Source organism: Pleurodeles waltl, chromosome 3_1, assembly GCF_031143425.1.
Source record: "Pleurodeles waltl isolate 20211129_DDA chromosome 3_1, aPleWal1.hap1.20221129, whole genome shotgun sequence".
In the NCBI taxonomy this organism is placed as follows: domain Eukaryota; kingdom Metazoa; phylum Chordata; class Amphibia; order Caudata; family Salamandridae; genus Pleurodeles; species Pleurodeles waltl.
In genome coordinates this window covers 568,440,016-568,464,015 of record NC_090440.1, presented here as the reverse complement: position 1 = coordinate 568,464,015, position 24,000 = coordinate 568,440,016, and the positions used below count along the sequence as shown (strand labels likewise).

At 43.9% G+C, this 24,000-nt stretch overlaps 1 protein-coding gene across 4 annotated transcripts in view; it reads right to left on the bottom strand.

Annotated features, from left to right (window-relative positions):
- The window catches only part of ARNT2 (aryl hydrocarbon receptor nuclear translocator 2), a 684,205-nt gene that overhangs the window by 453,793 nt on the left and 206,412 nt on the right, over positions 1-24,000 (bottom strand). For all 4 annotated transcript variants that reach the window (XM_069222996.1, XM_069222993.1, XM_069222994.1 and 1 more), the window contains one exon: positions 9,339-9,552. In XM_069222996.1, the coding sequence (XP_069079097.1) occupies positions 9,339-9,552 (214 nt within the window). The remainder of the gene's footprint in view (positions 1-9,338; positions 9,553-24,000) is intronic.

Genomic DNA, 24,000 nt, shown 5'->3' with positions numbered 1-24,000 from the left:
TTAATTGTGCCAATTGAAAAAGTTGTTAACATTAATTTTTATGTGTTACAATTATCATTGCAGGGGTGCACTATTTGCCCTGATGATGGCTATGGGCACTGATCTCACAAGAATCAAAATGTTGACATGTTTGCCTCAAGCTACATCCATACACAATTCCAAAATGTATAAAAACAATCATTGGCAAATCCAACAGATTTTTGGAAATTTCAATTTGCCTCTTTTAAATGCAGGATAGTCTTATTACAAAAGTAAATTAAAGGTAAAAACTTGAAGAACACAGTACACACCAGTGCACAGAAAGGACACATGCAGCACAGTAGCAATTTGTAGTAAAAAAAAAAGGAATACAAAAATAAAATGAGGCCAAGATCGGAAGCACTGGGTCAGGGCATTACAAAGAAAGCATGCAGAAGCATTGGAAGAAACAGGGGAGAGCAAGCAAACATCTGCACTCCCTTGGTGGGCTATGATAAAGGAAAACAAGCACTGACAAGTCCAACAGGTCTGTGTAGGAAGCTGGGTTCTGGTTGCAGTACCCCCATATACACACTTCTTGCCTGGTTTTAGATGCAACATTGCCTGAAATGCACTGGGTTCCTTCTAACTAGGTCTCAAGTACCAGTGTTCCTTCCCCTAAAACAAGACCCCTGGTCACTTGATCCCCAAGTGACAAGGCCTTTAGCACCTTTGTAAGTCCCTAGTAAATGATATCCCTGGTACCTAAAGCATGGGTAATGAAGAGGGTCCTTAAGAGCTGCAGCACAGCTTGTACCACTCCTAGGGACTCAGCACCAACCTCTTGCAGACTGCCTTTGCAGGCTGCATGACAAGGTCCTCCCAAAAGTTAAAAGACAACATGGCACACAACCTGTGTGCCGTGCCCCTTAACACTGCCTGTAATATTTGTAAGTCACCCCTACAGTAGGCCTTACAGCCCTAAGGCAGGGTGCACCATATTACAGGTGAGGACATATCTGCAAGAGTAGATATGATCCTGCTATGTCTTTGTTGATTCTTAGACATAGCAAGTGAGCAGGGAAACCATTTTAAGTGCATGTGCTAGACAATGGTCAACACGAGTTCCCCAGCTACATGATGGCTTCACTGAAACTAGGGATGTTTTGTATCAAACACTTAGTATTAATAAACTCTTACTGATTGCAGTGATGGATTTATTAATATATGCACCCAGAGGGAGGTATCCCCTGAAAACCTACCAACTACTGGGGTGCTGCCTGAATAGTTTTAGCCAGCCTGCCACCACCAGTCACGTTTCTGCCCACCCAAGGGTGAGAGCTTTTGCTCTTGGGCAGTTAGGAGCAAGCCCTGCTCTGGCAGGGGTGTTGCACACCCCTCCCAACTGAATGAACTGCAAATCTGCATTCTAAGATAGGAGTCTTTAAAGAAGCCTAGTGCCTTTGGTATGCAGGTCTGGCCTTCCTCAGAAGGAGATGCAGCCCCCTCCTGCCCGGGGCAAATGTGGCACCTGGACAGGGGGGAAAATTAGTTATACAGGAGGTGTGGTACACTGCCCAGCTGGACACAGCCCTACAGTGGCCAGCCTGACATGAACACAACCTTAGAAATTCCCTCATCTGGTGTGTGGTGGAATTAGTCCTTCTGGGAAAGGGTGATCCCCACTTCTCTATCGTCAGCTCCAAGACAAGACATGCTACAGGAAACTCTCTTATAACCCGACATCAGAAATACAACAGAAACTGTCTGAACGATTGGAATATTGGCACTCTTGCCAAACTCTCTCCGGTTTCGAAAAGACTGCCCTTTTTCTTCAATACCCCATTGTTCCGACCCTGTATCTTCTACCTAAAATTCATAAAGCAGGCCATCCTCCGAAGGGCAGACCTATCATTTCTGGAGTTAACTCCATATGTTCCAGACTGGGATCCCTCATTGATCAAGAGCTCCAACCCTTCATGACGAATCTGTCATCATATGTGCGAGATACCAAAGACATCCTACAAAAGCTACAAAATATTGAGTGGCAATCAGATTTTTTTCTTGCAACTATTGATATTGTCAGTCTTTACACTTCTATTAAACACACTGATGGGCTAACAGCAGTAAGTAAAGCCTTGTCTACCAGATCAGTTCAATATCTGACACGTAATGCAATGATCTTGGATTTTCTTAAATTTAGTTTGCAAAACAACTATTTTCTTTTTGACAGCAACTATTATCTACAGCTCCAAGGAACTGCGATGGGAGCAAAATTTGCTCCACCCTATGCTTGCATCCTGATGGGAGCTGTTGAAAACCATTGGCTCTGGTCAGACCGTTCCGATCAATTCATCAAACATATTATCTTTTGGGGACGATACATAGACGATATTTTGCTTATTTGGCAAGGCTCAGAGACTCATCTCCAAAAATGTATTCAGTCCTTAACACCTAATCCCTGGGAGATTGAAATAACATATCAAATTTCCAATTCTTCCATTGAATACTTAGATCTTTTGATTTATGTTGAGGATAACAAACTTATGACAAAGTTCTTTCGCAAAATGACATCTGCCAATTCGATCCTTCATGCTACTAGCTGTCATTCGGCTAGCACCATCCGAAATATACCCAAAGGAGAATTCCGACGTGCTAGACTAAACTGTTCCAATTTAAATGATTATGACAGAGCATCTTCAGAAATGACTATGAGATTAGTGTCTAGGGGATACAATCAGGCTTCACTTAAGACCATCCGGAAGGAAGTGAGGAATATGGATCGAAATTCTCTGCTGAATACACCCAAGAAAAACAACAAGAACACGACCATTCGATTCATTACGGCCTTCCACAATGGGCACAAGCACATTCGCAAATCACTTAAAAAAATTTGGTTTCTTCTGGTGAATAATTCCTCGATCAACCAATATATCTCTAGCTATCCACAAATAGGGTTCAGGAGGGCACCGAATCTACGTAACAAACTGTGTCCTTCATTTTTTCAACGCAAAGTTTCCACTACTTTTCTTCCACCCAAACCTGCAGGTTTTTTACCTGCAGTAAATGCTCCATTTGCAAATTAGGCTTATCCAAATCTAAGACAGTAAACATCAACAATTGTACCCATCAGATCACCGATTTCATTAACTGTTCCAGCACCTTTGTCATATATGCCATTTGGTGCCCTTGTAATTTGACTTACATAGGCAGTACGACACGGCCCTTAAAAATTCGAATACAGGAACATTTTCGGAATATACACAAATCTGATATCCAGGCGCCGATGGTAGAACATTTTAACAAGTGTCACCAACACCAATGTACTTTTACCTTCTGTGGGTTAAGACGTATTATCCCTTCCCCCAGAGGTGGCAACACACCATTGCGACTACGCCAAGAAGAGAGCCGCCTAATTATTAAACATGATACTGTTAATAATGGGCTCAATAAAGACTATGAATGGCATTTTTGGTTAACGTAAAGTATCTGGAATCCTGTGTCCTTTCCGCTTCTTAAGTACCTGCAATTATACTGTCCTCTAAGCCTTATAGCAAAATCTAATTTTTTGACCTTTTGCAAAAAGTGGAGTCTAGTTTGTTTTATGTAAATCTAATTTCTTGAATTACTACTATGTTCCTTCCAGTTTGTAACGAAAATGTAATCACTTATCTTCTATGGATTATTGTGATACCTTCTGTATGCTCACACACTAGATCTTGTTAAATCAGTTTTTGACTAGACGGAACTCTTTATATCTTTATATTTATGTACTTTATATTTATGTATTTATGTATCCTCCTGACTTACTGAAATGATAACCTTTTATGTCTTTTCTCTACCAAAATGGCGCTACCCAGCGCGTAACATGGGAGTCCTTCTTTTCTGTTTACTTTACTTCATTTGATACGCGTTTTTAAAACGCGACTCTAGACGCGGACGCGCCCGTTCTGTTCCCTGTGCTTCACTCTGATTTTCGTCCGTATTTGCACGGCACCCTAACTTTGCAGTTTTGAGGTAAGGGTCTCAGATTTAATAGCCTTTCTAAGCGAACGCTGTTCCCTTTTTGATAATCGTAACTCCGTTACCTAAATTCTGAATATTGAGACCACCCTATTGCCGCATCTGAACTACGACATACATAGAATGAGTCCCCGCCTGTTACGCTGGAGAAAGCGTGCCATGAAAATTTTAAAGGATTTACTGACTGACAGTAACCACCTAATACTATTGTTTTTGGCTAACATGCTACATTCAATGAACCAATATGACGCACTTTTCTTTTCTCTTCTCTTTTCACCTCTGTTTAAATTCCACAGACGAACCTCTCATCTCGAATAGTGTTAATGTTTTTTCTGTATTCTAAACCATATGGTGTTTTTATTTTATACTGTACAAAATAATGTGCAATTCAACTTATGTAACTGGTTATTAATACTGTGATGTGTTCCTCTTATTCCTGAACTAACTAGGTTGATCTATTAATTGAATATAAATTGTACAGCACACCTTTGTCAAACCATGAACGTTCCAACAGATAGATTATTTGTTGCCTTACAGAAAAGGACTATTTTAGTCTATAATCCATACATGTCTGCTCTTTCGCGTGTGGTATGTTAATCTAACTCTATTTGCACCCGAGCACCTATATTTTTAATTTGATAACCTATACTCTTTTTTGGGATCTTAGAAGATAATTACGGACTTTTTGTTCCACTTCCCACCGCTTTCTCTTTTTCACCATAATTTCATGTAATGTCACCGATTGCTTTCTTACTCCTTTGGACCCTCAATACATCAGGGTCTGACCACAGTCACCATTCAGCACCTACGTATTACTTCCTTTTTATTTAATACTTGGCTCTAACTATTCTATATTTGGACTGAGCACACTCTTTATGACTTATGCATGGGACTTCCTTTTATTAGCTCACCTTCTTGATGATGTCTTAATGACATCTCACCCTTTCAAAATGAATAACCTTGAACTACAATCTGTTATTTCTGTTTATTTTCAGCTTTGAGAAAGCCCCGGCAAATACATAGCCAGAGGGGGCGAAACACGTGTTGGCTGATTCTCCTTTTTTCTTGGTTACTATATAATGTTTGGACCTTGGACCGCACTTCGTGTTTTGTTAACCAGTGACTGATTGTATAACTGGGCCTGCATTGTCAGCATAACAATAAAAACAATAATTTTCCAAGTGGGACTTCACCTTCTTTGCATACTGTTTTGACTTAGAGGACGTGGGTCCCTGTCCTCTGGTTAAGTCCCCTACTCCACAAAACAGGCATCTATACAGAATACTAGTGGTTCTAGGGCCCTTCCATTTTTGGAGCTGCTGTGATCCCCACTTCTCAAAGGAAGTGGTCATATAGGGAGCGTAGTGATCCCATGGTTAGGTAGTCCATGAGCTACTACCCTACACTCCCCTTAACACCCCTAAATTGAGTACTTAGGAGACCCAGATACCAGGAAAACAGATCTTGGACTGTCAAAAGGAGAAGTGGACAAGAAGCCTGATGAACCTGAGAACCGTGGAGTGTGACTGATTTAGTGCCACCACTGCTAGCCTGCCTACTGCACCCGACCGTCGAGGAGCAACTGATCTGTCCTGCCGCTGAAGCCTACAAGAAACCGGGAGAGCTGCCAGTGCTTCATAAATCGCCAAGAAGATATCCCTTGGAGCAGAGGAGCTGCTTCCCTCCATCTACAGGCAACCAAAGAAATAATTGTGAGGACCGGGACTGCTGAAAACCTAGCACCGGACAGCACCCATTGCACTGGAGTCTCCTAGCGTGAGCTGAAGTGGGCCAATGCTGCCAGCATGATTTCCCAGGCCCTGCAGAGATGAAGCCACCTTGAGCTTGCCCACTGTGGACTTCCAGACGTCTGCAGGCTGTTCTAAAGATCCCCCATACAGAGATCACCTCCGGTGACCCGAAAGTCCACTGCACCTGCGTAACCAGACACCATGAACGAAGGAAAAGAGCACCACAAGTGTTCCTACGTCCCTGAGACTCGTGAGACCTAAGCCAATCCGTTGGTTCGGTCGGAGTGGACCCCAGTCTATGCCAGCAGCCTGTTTCTCTGGGCCTCCCTCTACTGCGACCACCTCCGGTGATGGAAACCCGAAGGACCAAACCACCTCTGCACCTGGATACCCTAGACCGAGAACAAGATCACTGGTGCCCCTACGTCCAAGAGAACTGCAAGACTGGAACCCCCTTGGTGGTTCGCCTAGACTGGACTCTCAGTCCACCCCTGCAGCATCTTTGTGACCAGATCGATTCCCACAGACGGGGCACCCAATGATGGACTACACCCGGCCCCCTAGTGTTGCCTGAGGTGTCCTGTTGGTGTGGCCTTGGACTTTGCTCCATACTTAACTTAAGTCCAGGAGATTGGTCCCTTAAGTTGCTGTACTATGCTTGTATGCAGTACTTGTTTTTCCTCCACAGGATAACATTGTCGCGCCTGGAAAAATGCATTGTCAATATCAGCAAACTCCAAAAATTCATAACCCGAAAGTACTCACCTGATTCCAGCATCTTGGTATCTAAATTTATATGAAAGTACATGTTACTTTTATAAATTGGTGTTGGATTTCTCAACTGAGTGTGTGTCTCACTTACTGCCTGTGTGTGAGCATTACATGCTTAGTACTACCCTCTGATATGCCTAACTGCTCGCCCACACTACCACAAAAGAAAGCTTCTGGGGTGTCATTTGTGCCTCTGGAATTCCTCTGGGGTTTGCTTGGACTCTTTACACAGTGTACCTCATTTTGGTCCACTATATAAAAAGCCAGCTTCCTTCAATCTGGCATTAGCTGCCCGCCCTTTGGCGTTGTCAATGTTTGTTATTAATTCTGCCACAGTTTTTTCAGAACTTTATTGTTGGAGAAGATGCTGGGCCTTTGTCAATCTTAAAAAACAAACTGGTTAAAAGCAAAAATCCTTCAAAGCTGAAACTGCACGCATTGCCACATTAGTCCCTGGCACTGCTGGAAACTACTTTGTGTTTGGATGTGCTCCTTGTGTAGTGCAGTGTAAATGTTGTAGTGGACATAAAAAAATTTGAATGATACAATAACAGAACAATGAATAAAGAGGTTTGGCTAAAAGTCCCTATGAGCCAGTATATTATACATAAGATTTTAGTAAAATCAAAACGTATTGGCTAATGCAATATCTAAAAAGAGTCCCCTAAAGTCAGCAGTAAAAGGATACAACTCACCCAATCACTACTATTTATCACATCAGCCACCTCCTGTCCCTGCTAAGAAGTCCTGAGTGAATATCCCTATTAAGTTATACATAAAGTGTGCACTACAGTGGTCAAGCTGTGATGTGTGACTATGTAGGGACAACGTGAGAGGTTGTCACTTGTGCGTGACTATGCTGTCAATCTTGCGTGTGGTGTGCTATCACTTTTTGTGGATAGATCCATGGACTGAGACTTGTATTATTCATGTTGTGCAGTGGCTTTCTATTGTGTAAGCTAGATCAAAAGGTTATCGTAAAGCTATTCATTCAATTTCAGAACATTATTTTCGCAGTAAGAAAACACAAAAGTGTTATAATACTGAGGACAGAAACGCCTGTTAAGACAGACGTGATCCAGAGAAGATTGGGGGAAGTGAGGCGGGAAAGATAGCATACAGAATACAAGGTACGTGTGGATAGGGAGGACAGTAGAGTAGAAGCAAAAACAATACAAAGGGGTAGCAAATAAGTGAGTACAGAACACCTGCAGGAAGGAAGGAATAAAACTAAGCTGGCTGAAAGTAGGATGACGGTAGATGCGGCACAAAGTGAAAGCCTACGAGGGTGGAAGACAGTGAGGGTTGTGGCATTAGCCATACAGAGAAAGGCAGGAAGAAATACTTGCATCAAATGGTATGAAAGCATCCTCTGTCGACAGTATAGCTGTGTCCAAATAAATACTCACCATTTTACTGTGCTTTACTTTCTAGAAGTCACGCTGTGTGCACACAGGAATACTGCCTCCACTTTTTTGTCCACGACAAAACATGCAAATTGAACCACTCACATATATAATATCTGTACGCACCTGTGTGCAACCGCAGAAGATGCATGCATGAGTAATAGACAGATCTACCAAATAGTGCATTTTAAAAAACACATCTTTACCCCTCATTTCTGTGCATTGATGATGGATGGTGATCTACCTGTTCAATGATTACAGATATGAGGAATGGCCTGTTTTCTCTCCACTTGGTGGCACTGCATTGCAAACCTTGGTATGTGCTTACTCTACTCCATGAATATGAATGTGAAGCTTGACCTATGCTTTTGCTACTCTGACTGAGAATCTTAGCCCACATTTTCAGGGCTCTTTGACAAAGCACTACCGGTGAGCTCTGCTTTTAGTGGTACTAGTTGGTGGAGCTAAGCCTATTTCTTTATCTATCTGCTGGGTGGAAAATGCCAAGATCTAATTTTGCAACCCCTGACGTGACAATGTGCAATTTTCACTTTTCAAGATGGAGGCTGGGGCAGGACATGGCTGAATTTAGCACCATCCCAGCTATAGGGAAGAATCCTACAGTGAAAGTGTTATTTTGTCACGGACCTTGTGTAGATACAAGCAAAAATCGAATAGAAGCACAAATACAACATACACTTTTAAGACTGTTCTCTAGTCCTGCACTTGTCCTGATGCACTGCCTTGTGCACCTCACCACACAGACCACTTTATCGTACCCACATGACGAAGGAAAGCCTCATGCCACAAGCAAAGCACGAGCAAAGAGAAAGCAAGTGACCCAATACACCACAGCATGGCTCGACACAAACTGCATGTGAACAGCTCCTGCTACAAAGAGTGCAACACGTTTGCCATAGCCTATTCAGGCCACACAGCCAGGCCGAGGTCTTGCTGTACCAGAAGCTCCGCTAACAACAAGCTTAAGTGTAGCCAGGACTACCGGTGGAAGGGCAGAACTTGGCAGGTTTCTGGTGTGCAGGATGCACCACTGGCACACAAGACCTCTCCTGGAGAACACGTGGCGCCAGGACCAGGACCCAACAGAACGATGCTGACTGCGAGGGCCTGAAAGACTGAGGCATGGGAGACCAACTTACTGCTCCCTGTTACAAAAAGATTCCAAAGACGTTTAATGACTGGGCAGGGCCTGCTAGTGCCACGAAACAACGTGTCGGCCTCTGTACTGCAAGGCAGCGTGACGAGAAAGGGGGCATGCGGTGTGGCACTGGGACACTCGCTTTCTCAATCTGATCCACACAGCCGGATCTCGGGGATACATTCACCACCCTGACATGTCATCATATAGCGCCCCTGATACTGTCAAAATTATTCATTAACGAAAAGAAAGTATGGATAAAAGAGCCACCTGTTCTGTCAGAAAGGAGGGTTTATAGGCGCCGTCGGTGGATTTATTTCCCGTGCCCCTCATGGATTTCATGTGCGACACGGCCATGCGCAGGATGGTGAGTTTGTCAGGCTTGCGTGCCAGTGCGCTGCAGGTGGGCACCATGTCAGACAGCTCTGTGATGTATTGTGTCATCTTATTCCTCCGACGTCTTTCAATTTCACTGTGATTCTCTCTGAAAGAATCAAACCAATAGAAGAAAAAAACGGAAGAGTATAAGAACATCAGTTCATCAAGCCAGAGCAGCACCCTGCCTTAGCACAGCCTGGCAGCCGCAGAGCCGTGGCACGTGCAGCCTGTGCACGCTGTGTGCCGAGCCTGGCCGCCCTCTGTGTGCAATGTGCGATACCTAGTGTGCAACCCTTGGGGTAGGGCCAGCGTGCCCGCCACCCTGTGTTGAAACAACCTAGATGCCACATACAGCAGCATGATGACAGTGTGACTGGGTGGGGAGGACAGAGAGAATGTGGGTGCATATTGTCAAATGTGTGTGGCCCGTGTAACGAGTGTGTATTTTTTCACTAAGTGTCCTCTCAGTTTATGCTGTAGTATCTGAATTCACTGGCTGTATGGCTCCCAGTATGGATGCGTTCTTTCTGAGTGAACAAGCTGCATCTGCTTAGGCCGTGTATGTACGGTTGTATTGTCTAAATGTGCTACCATGCTACGTGTAGCCTTTGCCTGAGGTGTGCGTGTTGGTTATATTAAACGATTTACAAATATGTAATTGCCATCGAACTGTGAGTGAATGTGCCATGTGCTTAGTATGCCTCTTCATGTTTCACAGTGCCTGCATTGTGCAGTCCACATGCCTCGGTGCCCCCTAGCGCCCCGTGTTCCACTGTTCTAGTGACTTGAATAGAGCACTACGTGTCTCCCTGTATCTCCTAATAGACCCAGTATGCCGGTGTATTTCCAAGTGTCTCACGTGTAGTGTGCACTACGATGCTTGTGTGCATATACCTTTATTCCAGTGGTACTACTTGAGCATCGAACAAGACAGACTTTTGCTATATCTGTGTCTTGTTCATCTTTGAACGTTTGTCAACTAAGGAAACATCAATCACCTGAATGATGCTCAGCCATTTCAACTCCAAACAAAACTATCAGCTTCATCTCTTGCCCAAGGTTGCCATCTACTATCCCAAGAGGAGTGCCAACAGACCACTGAAACAGCTTTATTAACAAATTGCACAGACTGAGGCTGGGTATGAATATGTTGGCACCATCAACAGGTAAATGGTGCAACTATGACCAATATTCGAAGTACAACATAAACCGTTCACCAGTCACAATCCGTATCAAAAGAGCAACAAATGGCACTTACCATCAACATTTTATCTCGGCTTCACCACGCGTTCCTCAACTTCGATATAACTTTACCCAATCACATTCAACATGAGGAGCTTTATCAAGTGTATCCGGTCTCCATCCTGCGGGAGACAGCATTTGCTACACCTTCCGCAGCCAAACCCAATGGGCAAATCAACACCTCATAACAATAAAGCATTTCTAAAATCAACACCACTCTGAAAATAGCTAAGACTTAAAGACAACCTGACCTAACAAACACTTTAATTACCTCATTAAGATCTCTTATATTCGTTAGATGTGCTTGAAAGCAGCCTCAAATGTAACAAAATAACCTGCAACATACTATCAACAGCCGCAAAACAGCACCTTTCTGATCGGAACCCAGACAAGAGGACAACCTCTGTCAGTAATCCTGCGAAGGCATCAGCACCTACACCGACATCATAAAATCGTGAAATGGATCATAAATGCCTTGTCACCTCACAGAACGCACATTTCTGATCTGGGTAAAACGGAGACACAAACGGCCAAATTAGGCAACCAAACTAAAACATCAACCATAATTGCTCTGAGTGATAAAAGCTGCAATTGTAACATTAACATCCTGAATTACACAAGCAGTCACACAACCTGGTGAGAGCCACTGTCACTTTGGCTATCCCAAATGTGTTATTAGCTAATCCAACATTAATCTGTAACAAAGTCATAAGAAGAAAGAGCAAAACCGTGACATTCTGAAACAAGACCCCAACGTGCCACAAATGAGCTGACAAGTTGAGCACCTTACATCAATAATTAGAACTAATGCACACACCTCCTTCATCTACCTCCTAAAACAGGGCATTATAAAAGACAACCAAAATATTATTTGTCCTTACTGTGGCAGCAATGGACATCACTGTTCAGTCAGTTACCCGAGCTAGGCCATCAACACCTCAAAAAGAGGGAGAGTGTAACATGCTCACCCGAAATCCGCTATCTTCTACAAATCACTGTAAGTCACAACAAAATTCAACAGAACACGACCACAACGGATACACCAAATGCCCCAAGTAAAGACATATACCACTCCACAAGACAAAAAGCCCCAGCTGAGGAATCAACTACCCCAATATATACACATCAGACAGCTACCTACGACATCAACTGTCCTAAGCAAGGCATCACTTGGATCAGAAGACACAAATTGTTCCCAGGGCAGCTATTTAACCGGAGTATAAACAAGCCACATGACGAATCACCTTGGTCAAACTAGCAAGACCTAATAGATAAAGTGTCACACCGATTACTGTAAGCATGTACGGCACACGTTAAATATCTGTTAAGGGGGTGCATGTAAGTGCTGGTGATGTGATTAATGTTTTTGGTCTTAGGCTGTAAGTGCAGTGGCAATATCACTCAGAAGGTAGGGTTTATACTATGGAAAGTGTCTTCACTGAAGATCCAAATATATATTCCATACCATAAACCCTGTTCTGATTGGCTCGACACACAGCGCCACATATTTTCACTGTCTCAAATGGAGGCTGAATATTTACATGAGAATAAAGGGGGACTGATGAGTATAGCTTGGGCACAAGACTTCATAATAATACTGTTTGAACTGGTATCGCTTATCATTAATTTCTCAATCATACTTGATTGAATGATCAAATGTGTGCATTTGTAGACACACATATAATTGGGTAACACACTGTCAAACAAGAAGCAATTTGAAATAACTGTTGTGCTATGTTTATAAGTATTTTATTTGCAAGACTTTACTTTCATCAGGGAACATCCAATTACTAAGCAGCACCTGAACTTCTTTAGTTGATAGATGTCAGGAGGCCTTTGGGGACAGGACAACAATGTCTCAAAAGCTTCAAAAGTCAAGAAAAGGGACACAGTTCCTTAGCAATTTGCTGGCACCAGGCCCACACACACACCCATCCAAAATCACATTACCATGACCCCTTTTCTCAGAGTTTAATACTTTAGCTAACACTTCAAGCAAATGAGTACAAGCTAGAGCAGGACCAACCCAACCAACCCAACGTGGAGCATCCAATGAGTGCAAGCGACTTCAATCCAACCCCTTGGAGCACTCAATAAGTAGCGCTCTGGCTGAGTCTCAACCGTTTCTCCTTGCAACAGCCACATGCACATGCTGCTCACAAGCTGGGAGAGCCTCCCTGCATCCCCCACTCCAGAGGAGTGCAACCCAGCCACTTGGGGCACTCAATGAGTGCAAGCTACTGCAACCCAACCATATGGAGCGCTCAGATACTTATGTGACCCTCCTTTTGGGGGATGCAAGTCTCCCTCCAATTGAAAGCGGACCATCAGTCCCTCGTGCCAGACCATATCTTACAGAGTCACTTGTCCATTCGCAATGTTCCACAGCTTTGCCCTTGTGCATTCCCAGCAATTAAAGCCAGCGTGATTTTTTTCAGTAACTGTCAGAATGTTTCATAGGACCATGAGCCAATAATTCAAGAGATTGCTCTGCCCGTGTCCTTAAAAGGATTCTGCATTCCTGTCAGCCAGCGGCCATGTAAATCCAGGAGGCATCTTCACCTTTTCCGTGTGAAAAGGGCACACCACCTGCTGTTTACAAAGGCTGTCCCTTGGCTTTGTGACCCACGGAACGGATAAGTCACTGATGCAGCACATCACATGGCTAGACATGCCGACAACACTACACCTGGCCGCTAACACTCAGCTTAACACGCACAGCATCTAATAGGTCTATTGGGGCTGGAAATCAAAGGTACAAAAAGAGCAAGACAGAGGCGACAGGAGATCAGGACAATATGTGCATCAGTTAATTTCGCAGCTGTGCTTCTTGTTTCACAGAATCCCCTCTGCAGATGAAGATACTTGGAAATGATGTGCAGTGTAACAAGCACTATGCAGACATGCAATAAGATCACATACAATTCTAGCTACAAACATAAGTAACACAAATCTTGGCGAGTAGCTACATGTGTGAAGTATATGTGTGCAACTTCATACCGCACAAGTAACAGCACATATATTAAGCTGATAGGCAGAGTGCCCTGTGCAAGAAGCAGCAAGCATGACTGGGAAGGCCCATGAAGAGCACGACATACCCTACTTGCTTCAAGAATGTGTGGAAATGCTGTACACAGTATGACTAGAGCTGCTTGTGTGTCAGGCTGCAACCAAACAAGGCAGTCTGACTCGAGTGTTGATTCTCTATAGCTCAGGCATTCTAGAGCAGAATGTATTTCAAGTATGACCCATGGTCTCCTCATGGACCAGTTTTGTGATTCATACATGTCCCAAACACTGTCAGTGTACACATGCATAATTCACGTGTGATCCACTAACCACAGACCTAGGGATGCTGCACGTATGACATAAAACTCTGTGTATACCTAATGTATGACTTAAACACTCACCAAGTATTTTTATGTAATTGATCTATGACCAAACTACTTTCCATTAACTCACGAGGACTTAATGTTATGACACAAGCGTATTACAAGTAAGACAATAACACTTAAACTCAGATATGCACATTTCACGCATGTCTTAAGCATGATTCATTGACCTGTATTTTGCACCTCATGTGTGAACAAATCATTTGTCATCTATTTCCACCTTATGTATGACTCAAAATACTATATACTTATATACGACTCGACCAATAAACATGGCCTTGTGTGTACTTTATGAAGAACATAATTTTTCTCCTCAGCCCACATGAATAAATCAACCACTTCTTTAAGGACACATGCGTACCTCATGCAGTGAGAAAAACACACAAACAGATCCACACATCACCTTCTCTCTCTCTCCCGATAGACAGACAGACAGATAGATAGATAGATAGATAGATAGATAGATAGATAGATAGATAGATAGATAGATAGATAGATAGATAGATCCTTCCTTCACACGGGGTACGAAACACTTAGTATGCCCTAGAGAACTCTCCATGAAATGCTGCAACCTTCCACAGATAAGAGGAAAGTCGTCACTGGAGGATAAGGTCCCACAGACCGCACAGAAAGCTCAACTGTGACCGAGAGCACTATCTCCGAGGCAGATCCCACTAGAGAAGTAACTCTAAGCCCTGCATCTACAGCCCAGGCAGTTAACACTGGAAAGATACCCAGACCACACACATATTGTGGACATAATTAAAACTGCGAAAATATTCAAAGGCCTGCCACCATCCTGAAAGATAGTTTGGAGTAGGAAGGTAAACTTTGACCCACAACTGGAAGGGTGAGAATGAGCCAACGTAGGGCAATTCTGAGTTGTAACATTCACGAAAGAGGACAAAACCTGCATAGCTGGTTTTGGAGTCATAAGTGACAAAATGAACAGGTAAAGATCAAGTGACACAAGGAACTTTACTTTCAGAGCTACAGGAGGCAATGCAGGCGAGAGGAGAAAACACCATGAGGAATAAGGAAACTCAAGGTAAACACCACTATCAACATGCAGATGAATGTGTGCACAGATGACATTTAAGGCTGTGGTGGAGCTACTGGTCACCCAGGGTACACCACTGTGATAAACTTGAAAAAAGGAGTATCCACGGTTTCCAAGACTGTCACTCTTAGTTAATATTCCAACAGTAAAGGATCAGGAAGACATTCATTAAAAAATGTATGTAGATAGCATCTAGAAAAGGATGTGCAAATATACATCTGGCGAGACCTAGAAATATTCCCATCACTTCAATAGAATATCCTCTGTAACACGATGACAAAGCCAAATTAATATTTAGCGATGATGCAAAGCTGTCCTTCATGAATTCTGTCAAGTAAGCATTACATAAGGTATCCTATATCTAACTGTAGACCACACTCCCCCCACACCTATACTGCAGGTTTCCGAACTGTGAATTTGAATCCTGGTGATTACGAATACATTTGCAAATGGCCAATGTCAGCAGTATATACAGCATCTTCAGTACCATAATCACTGTTTAGACTTAACGAGGTTCTCTGGACGCCGATTACCGACACCAAATTGTATAAAAGAAGAAAATGATAACAATGTCATAGTGTTTTTTCCACTAGATATCTTTCTTAATTTCCTTCTTTCTGTGCTGACAAGACCTTAGGCAGGGCCCCTCATTCTATCTTTAACTAATTTCCCTATCACTTCTATCATCTTAAATGACTCCCACGGGGGGCGCAGGAAGCAGCCCTTAGGCAGGGGGGAAGAAGGATCTCAGGTTCTAGCTCTCAGCTTATACACGAATATTTCAAATGCCACTATCCAAAAAAGACTAATAACAGACAATCACAGAGAAAAAATTAAGGCAGTTGATACCAGCTCAATACACGCACGGACTTAAAAATGTCATACTGGCCATAATGGAAGATACAATAGAGGTTTCCAATCTCTTGATTGTGGCATCTCTAAGTAATGTGCTACACACAATATATGTGTTTCAGATCAAAATGCATGCAGTATAAATACTTCAACCCATCCTTTTTAGACAAGTACTCCACGTAGCTCATACTCATCTTTCCAAAGGCCATTTTACAGAAAACTCTAAAGCAAAGACACAGATATTGTACTTACTACGAATAATAGCGCAGATAATATTTCACACTACTTCTTACTTGCAAAAATGATTCCTGGACACAGAGTCCCGCTTTAATCGTGGACCATCACTGGAATTCCATTCAACTGCATAGAGGTGGATTTTATTCACAGTAAGAGAATACACTATCATAAGAAACATGCACTCAGTTGTAAATACTAATTGAGAAACAATGGCTCCTGGAACCATTAGCCTCAGGAATACAAATAACAGAACAAAGTATGATCTCATATTGCCATATCGCAGTCATTCCTCATGTAGGTTTCCAAAGACCCTGATGGCCAATATGTATGTCAAATTACATGAGAAGGCCTGTCGTAAATTCACACCCTGAGAATATCTGTTTCTCACACAGACACGCACAAACAAAGAGATGGGCTAGCCGAGGGATTCAATAAAACGTTCTGATTCTGAGTAAAATCTTAGAAAAGGTGTGGCTGACCTTAATTCATCAGACCATCAGTCTGGACATCAATCCTCTGGATAAGGCAGAAGACGAAGATGAATATTATAATAAAATAACATTTCTAGAATATGTACTTGACATGACTAAATCTCACTAAATATAAGTTATCCAATAAAAGGACAAAGAACTAAAAACGGCATACAACCATTCACAGGGTTATGGAAAACTGATCTTTTTACTCACTATGGACAATGTTTTGCTAGCTCAGTAGACCAGGCGTGCAAGGTCCTACTGAACATAAATCACTAGAATTAATACACATCTTATTCAGTGTTACAGACAGGTGAGAAACGAAATGATCCTGAAAATTACACCCATCTCAGAAACAAGTTAAAGTTGAATATGACCTACAGATACCTTGTTGTAGAGGCAGAGCCTATATGTGAGAGGACAACTCAAGACCAAGAGAAAGGCCATACCATGTAATGCCTGAGAAAGAAAGACCCACTCGAAAAGTCGTAGTGATATACATTGAATCTAATAACTGCTATTAAGAGGGACACCTTAATTTTATTTAGAAGCTTTATATAGCACTCCAGGTTCACTTGTAGTACATTTACTGGCATGAGAGAAAGGAATTTCAGGGTAGGCTTTCCTTACACTTCTCAGTTAATTTGCAGCTTAGTTGCATTGGAGGACATGAGTTGCTTCAAGCACAACATGGTTACAAGCTCAGAAAGCAGGGGGAATCTGGACATGGTTTCCAGATAAATCAGAATCCACTAAAGGGTTAGTTTCCTATAGATAAGGTACCTACATCCCAGTCATATCAGGGAGTGCAGGCATCCAAAAAAGAAACTGATTAAATATCAAAGGGAGACACTTAGGCAAATAACCAAAGCTCATAAAAGGTATATAAAAAATAAAGTAAAAGCCTGATATCCACATATGACCATAAGATACCATACAATTAATGGAGGAGCAAAAGATCAAGAAAACAATGCAGGCAGGGTATGTAGAGGGAGCATCTGTAGGTGTGACATAATGCAGAAAGATGATCTCTGGCCAAAAAATACTTTATATAATGAATAATACTAGCACAAGAAATGAAGCTTAACCAACAGTTACAGATTATAAATAAGGGGTCAATATGAATTGGATTAAATTATCTTTATGTTGGACTTCAATGACACTTCCATCGATCACACACACAAACTCCTTCCTTAAAAGGCAGTTCATCGCCTGTGGGAGCAAAGACATCCGATAAAATGTCATCTGTGTACAATCTAAATATTTCCTATGGAATATTGTGCATTCCCATCTCAGACACAGCACACTAAATTAAATGTTGTCTATCTAATATACTACCCACACATTCTGCTTGGAATGTTCTGTATGCACCTCCTGTATAAATCACAGATCCTTTATAGGATCTCCTGCAAGAAATCCAGATCCGCTGTGCATCTTGTATCAGATACTTTCTCTCCCTTGAATGTTGTGTATCGCCTGTATGTCAAATGGTCTCTCTGCGGAAAGTGTTGTGTATCCTAGATGACTCAAGGATTTTAAGTGGAATGTTGGATATCTTATATAAATCACAATGGCTCCTCAGAATCACTGACTACAGGACATACCTCTACAAGACGCATACCAAGGCAAGCCGACCCACGGTCCCATTCACACTCAATTGGAAATAAATAATGCATTTTATGAATATTACAGAAAGTTGTACACTGCAGCACCCATGGTCGACCCAGAAACCATAACTTCTGATCTCACCCGGATAGCGCTTCCCCAAGTGGAGGTCCCTGAACGCACAACCCTAGAAGCTACCATTACTGCAGCAGAAATAGCCCGTAACAAAACACCAGGCATCAATGGTTTACCAACGGAATCTTATTCCACCTACGCATCTAACCACCCATCTTGTTAAATTATACAACATTTCACTAGAAAAGGGTATGCTCCCCACTTCAACCCGGGAGGCCCTAGTGACATCCCTTTTCAAACCTGGAAGACATGCTGCTGAGATGTCTTTCTACAGACCACTCTACCTTTTGAACACAGAATATTGGATCCTTAGTGTAAGACTTGGTATCCTTGGCATCGTGTCCCCTAACTTTCTGCCTCTGTTTCCCAGGTTGTTGATGTGTGCTGGACTCCGTTTGTGTTACTCTGGGCACTTTACCACTGCTATCCAGTGCTAAAGTGCAAGTGCCCCTATATAAAATGTGTATGTAATTGGCTTGCTATGATTGGCATATTTGATTTACTGGTAAGTCTCTTGTACAGTGCACTAGAGGTGCCCAGGGCCTGTAAATCAAATGCTACTAGTGGGCCTGTAGTAGCACTTGTTGTGCCACCCACATTAGTAGCTCTGTAAACATGGCTCAGACCTGCCACTGCAGTGTCTATGTGTGCAGTTTTAAACTGCCAATTCGACTTGGCAAGTGTACTCACTTGCCAGGCCTAAACCGTGCCTTTTCTTACATGTAGGACAACTCTTAGGTAGGCCCTAGGTAGCCCCATGGGCAGGGTGCAGTGTATGTTTAAATTAGGACATATACTAATGTGTTTTATATGTCCTGACAGTGAAATACAGCCAAATTCGTTTTTTTAACTGTTGCAAGGCCTATCTCTCTCACAGATTAACATGGGGGATACCTTTAAAATATGATTAAAGTGTAGATTCCCTTTGGGACCAGATGGACATGCAGAGTTTGGGGTCTCTGAACTCACAATTTAAAAATACATCTTTTAGTAAAGTTGGTTTTGAGATTGTGTGTTTGAAAATGCTACTTTTAGAAAGTAGGCATTTTCTTGCTTAAACCATTCTGTGACTCTGCCTGTTTGTGGATTCCCGGTCTGGGTTAGTTTGACAGTTGGGCTGTTTGCATCTCTCTCTAGACAGTGACACAAAGGGAGCTGGGGTGTAGCCTGCATATCCTGATGAGCCTTCTGTGCTAGGAGGGAGGGGACGAGTGGTCACTTACACTGAAAGGGGTGTGCACAATGCAGTCTCCAACCCCCTGGTGTGTCTGGGCAAGTAAGGGTCTCACAAACAAGAGAGACTTTCCTTTGAAGTAGACCTACTTCAAAGGCCACAATGGGTATAAGAAGAGCACCCCCTGAAGATTAGATCACTTCTGGAAATCAAGAGGAACCTCTGCCAAGCAGAAGAGCTAAAGAGCTGAGGAGAAGTGCTGCCCTGCCTGTGACTGTGCTTTGTGGAGCTATCCTGCAGTTGCTGCTTCTGCCTGTGAAAGGGGGCAAAGACTGGACTTTTTTGGGCATTCCTGCTTGTGAAGAAATCTCCAAGGGCTTGACCTGAGCTTGCCTCCTGTTGTTGAAGTCTCAGGGCCATCATAGGCTTCCCCTGCCAGCACCTGGACTCTCTGCTGAGACTCCTGCCCTGCCAAGTGGTGCCCTATCCAGTTCCTTGGCCCTTGAAAGGTGAAGCTGGCAGTCCAAGACTGAAAATCCACACACAGACCGCCGTGCAGGGAAATTTTAGGCGCACCTTCTGAGACGTGGCTGAGAAACGATGCGCCGCCGGCTTCGCGGCTGAAATCTATGCTCCACCTGCATCGCAGCTGGAAAATCGACACAACGTGACTGGAGAAACGACAAGCAACATCCGCTGACGGAGGCTGTTAGTGTCGCAACCCCACATAGCGTGGTTTTCTGATACTGTGCGACTGGATTTTTGACGCACACGTCGCTGGGTGAGGAAAACCAACACAAAGCCTGTCTGGACCTGAGGCACCTGTCTGGATCGATGCATCGCTCTCCTGCGGAGAGGAAAACCGGAGGAGGAACGACGCACGGTCTCGCTTGCGAGTGAGAAATCGACGCATCGCTGGCCTTTTCCAAAACACTCGCCCATGCAGTGTTATTTTGATGCAAACCAGGTACTTTTTCACACTAACAGTGTTAGCACTGTTTTCTAAGGATTTAAGACTATTTTTGCTTTTTAATTCATAACTTGAACATTTATCATTTTGGTCTAGATTTGTTTAGATAAATATTAACTATTTTTCTAAACCTGGGTCGTGTCAGTTTGTAGTGTTTCCAATGAGTTATTGTGTGTGTTGGTACAAATACTTTACACCTAGACTCTGAAGTTAAGCCTGCCTGCTTGTGCCAAGCTACCAAGGGGGTGAGCGGGGGTTAACTAAGGGTGTTTCTCCTTTACCCTGACTAGAGTGAGGGTCCTTGCTTGGACAGAGGGAAACCTGACTGCCAACCAAAGACCCCATTTCTAAAACTCAGTGAAGTACTTGCCTGCCGAATACCCCCACTGCTTCCACATTTATTACGGGTCGATCAATGAGGCTTTGTACCCCGGCACGGCACCTCATTAAACATACGTAGACTGTTTCACATCATGGACGCAGTCCATAAGCGTCACCCATATGCTGGCTGTCTCTCCCTAGGTATTACACAAGCCTTCGACCCCCTCACCTGGAACTTCATACTCTCAGCTCTTTCTGCTTACGGTATACCCCCAACCTATATTGGCTGGGTGTGACTACTTTATTCGAGCCCCAAAGCAAGAGACAAAACTGGATCTCACATTTATTTCAGATCTCTATCAGATATCACTAGGCACCAGACAAGGATGCCCCCTGCCCCGCTACGGTTTGTCCTCGCAGCAGAACTCTCTGTCCAATATTGTTGTCAACAGGCCCGTGGCTGGGGAATATATATATGTGGACTGATCGCTTCATGTAATATCATTCTACGAAGACGACATGGTCCTCTATTTCAGAGACCTGAGGCATTATCTTGGAGAAGCGGCACATATAGGCCCTCATTCCAATTCTGGTGGGCGGCGGAGGCCGCCCGCCAGAATTCCCCCCTCCAAAATACCGCGCCGCGGTCAAAAGACCGCGGCGGGTATTCTGAGTTTTCCCCTGGGCTGGCGGGCGGCCGCCCGCCAGCCCAGGGGAAAACGACCTTCCCACGAGGATGCCGGCTCGTAATCGAGCCGGCGGAGTGGGAAGGTGCGACGGGTGCAGTTGCACCCGTCGCGTATTTCACTGTCTGCCAAGCAGACAGTGAAATACTTTTAGGGGCCCCTGCAGTGCCCATGCCATTGGCATGGGCACTGCAGGGGCCCCCAGGGGCCCCACGACAATCCCTACCGCCATCCTGTTCCTGGCGGGCGAGCCGCCAGGAACAGGATGGCGGTAGGGATTGTCAGAATCCCCTCGGCGGCGCAGCGAGCTGCGCCGCCTTGGAGGATTCTAAGGGGCAGTGGAAAACCGGCGGGAGACCGCCGGTTTTCCCTTTCTGACCGCGGCCAAAGCGCCGCGGTCAGAATGCCCCACGGGGCACCGCCAGGCTGTCGGCGGTGCTCCCGCCTACAGCGGCCCTGGCGGTGTTACACCGCCAGGGTCGTAATGAGGGCCATAATGTCAGATTTTGGTGACCTGTCAGGTCTATGAATAAACGCAAGCAAATCATATGTATTTTCTTTTAGTGGACTATATGATGCCCCACAGGTCATATTTGGACCGCTATAGATCCAACTAGCTCCACAAACCTTCTGTAATCTGGGAGTGCAGGTGTACAGAAACCCAGTAGACCTCTTACACGGCATCTTGGGCCGAGTAATCGCATCACTGTGGTCGCAAGTGAATTTCTGGACGACCCTGTCCTTGACAAGGCCAGGCTGTCTGGCTTTGTCCAAGATGGTTCTTCTTTCACGGTTACTATACTACTTTGTAAACTTGCCCATACTGATACCATCGCGCATATTCACAGCACTAAACACTCTTGTTAGTCGACCTGTTATGGGGTTCAGGTCGTCACAGGATCGGCCTAACAAAATTACAACTACCACCAGATAGGGGTGAGATGGGACCCCGGATCTGAAATCATATTGTATAGTGGGTCAGTTACAATGGTTGGCATATTGGCTAGCAGGGCATAACCTAGAAGAAATTGTCTACACTCCTCGCATGCTCAAAAGAGGAAGTTTGCATAAAATGATCTGCACAGGTCCCGCTTCACCTACCAGCCGCCCCCTACTACTAAGAATTGCCCTTTCTTATTGGAACCTGGCCATAAAATACACACATTCACCTGGACAATATGCCCCTGACATACCGTTGTGTGGCCTTCTCACCTCCTCAGGGACGCTTACGACTGGAATGTAACACCCCTGGAATCAGGGGATAGAGATGCCTGTAGGTTCCCTATTCACAGTTGGTATATTATTCCCCCAGCTAGAGTTTACACAGATACACAGATTACCAGATACCCTACTTTTAACACATGCTAGCATAATCGAATATGTGCATTGCTATTGGGCTCCAGATGGTAATGCAGCTGAAGCACATGAATTACTACAGGCGCTCCCATACTATGGGACACGAGAGACACCTGGTCAGATGGTTGAATAATGGGCTCCGGGCACACCTTGGGATCCCCTTAGACTCACTAAGACATAAATAGAAGCTCAACATGAGCAGAACAATAACCAACAAAGAAGGGTCCTTCTTTGTTGGTTATTGGAATGGTCCTTCCTCTTACAATATCTGAAACACCTTTCACGTAACACACATTTCAAATGTATAGTTTTACATATTCCACAGGGCCTACCTCACGCCCCACTGAATAAACCTGATGTTCCCTTCAGCCTCGGTGTCCTGTCCTAGATGTCATACAGTGAATAGAGACCTGGTCTACATGTTATGGTCCTGCCTGTTGCTCGCGCATTATTGGGCAAAAGTAGGGATGACATTGTTAAGTCTGACCGGAAATTATCACTGTCACATACTAGAACAATGTATATTAGACTTATACCCCAGATCCAAATCGTCTACGGTGTCCTCCTGCTGTGCCGGCCTGTCATTATTATTGGCCAAACCTCACTGGAAGTCTTCACCACCCCCTTCAATTCTCAGCTGGAGGGGAGAGGTGGCACAATGGGGGCTAGCAGAAGGGGTTGCACTTAGTCGAGAAGAATGTAAAGTTCTCTGCAAACAGCCAATAGCGATAGAATGGGACACTATCCTCGAAAAACTAAGCGCTATAGACAGTGAGGTGGACAGTGCTGGCTGGGCCATTGTAGAGATATTCAATTAACTACTGACCCATACCAATGTCTCTTCACAGTTCCTATAATACTCTCTCTAACAGATGATGAGCCTATAGGAATACCCAATTTCAAAGGAGCATTTACAGCTGTTTTGTGGCCAGGAATTAACATACCTATAGATTAATTGGAGTAATTGCCCATTTTCCCCCCTTTGGTGTCATGAACATTATGGGAAAGAACTCTTTTTGTCGCCGCTAATGGTTCACACACCATTCAGGGA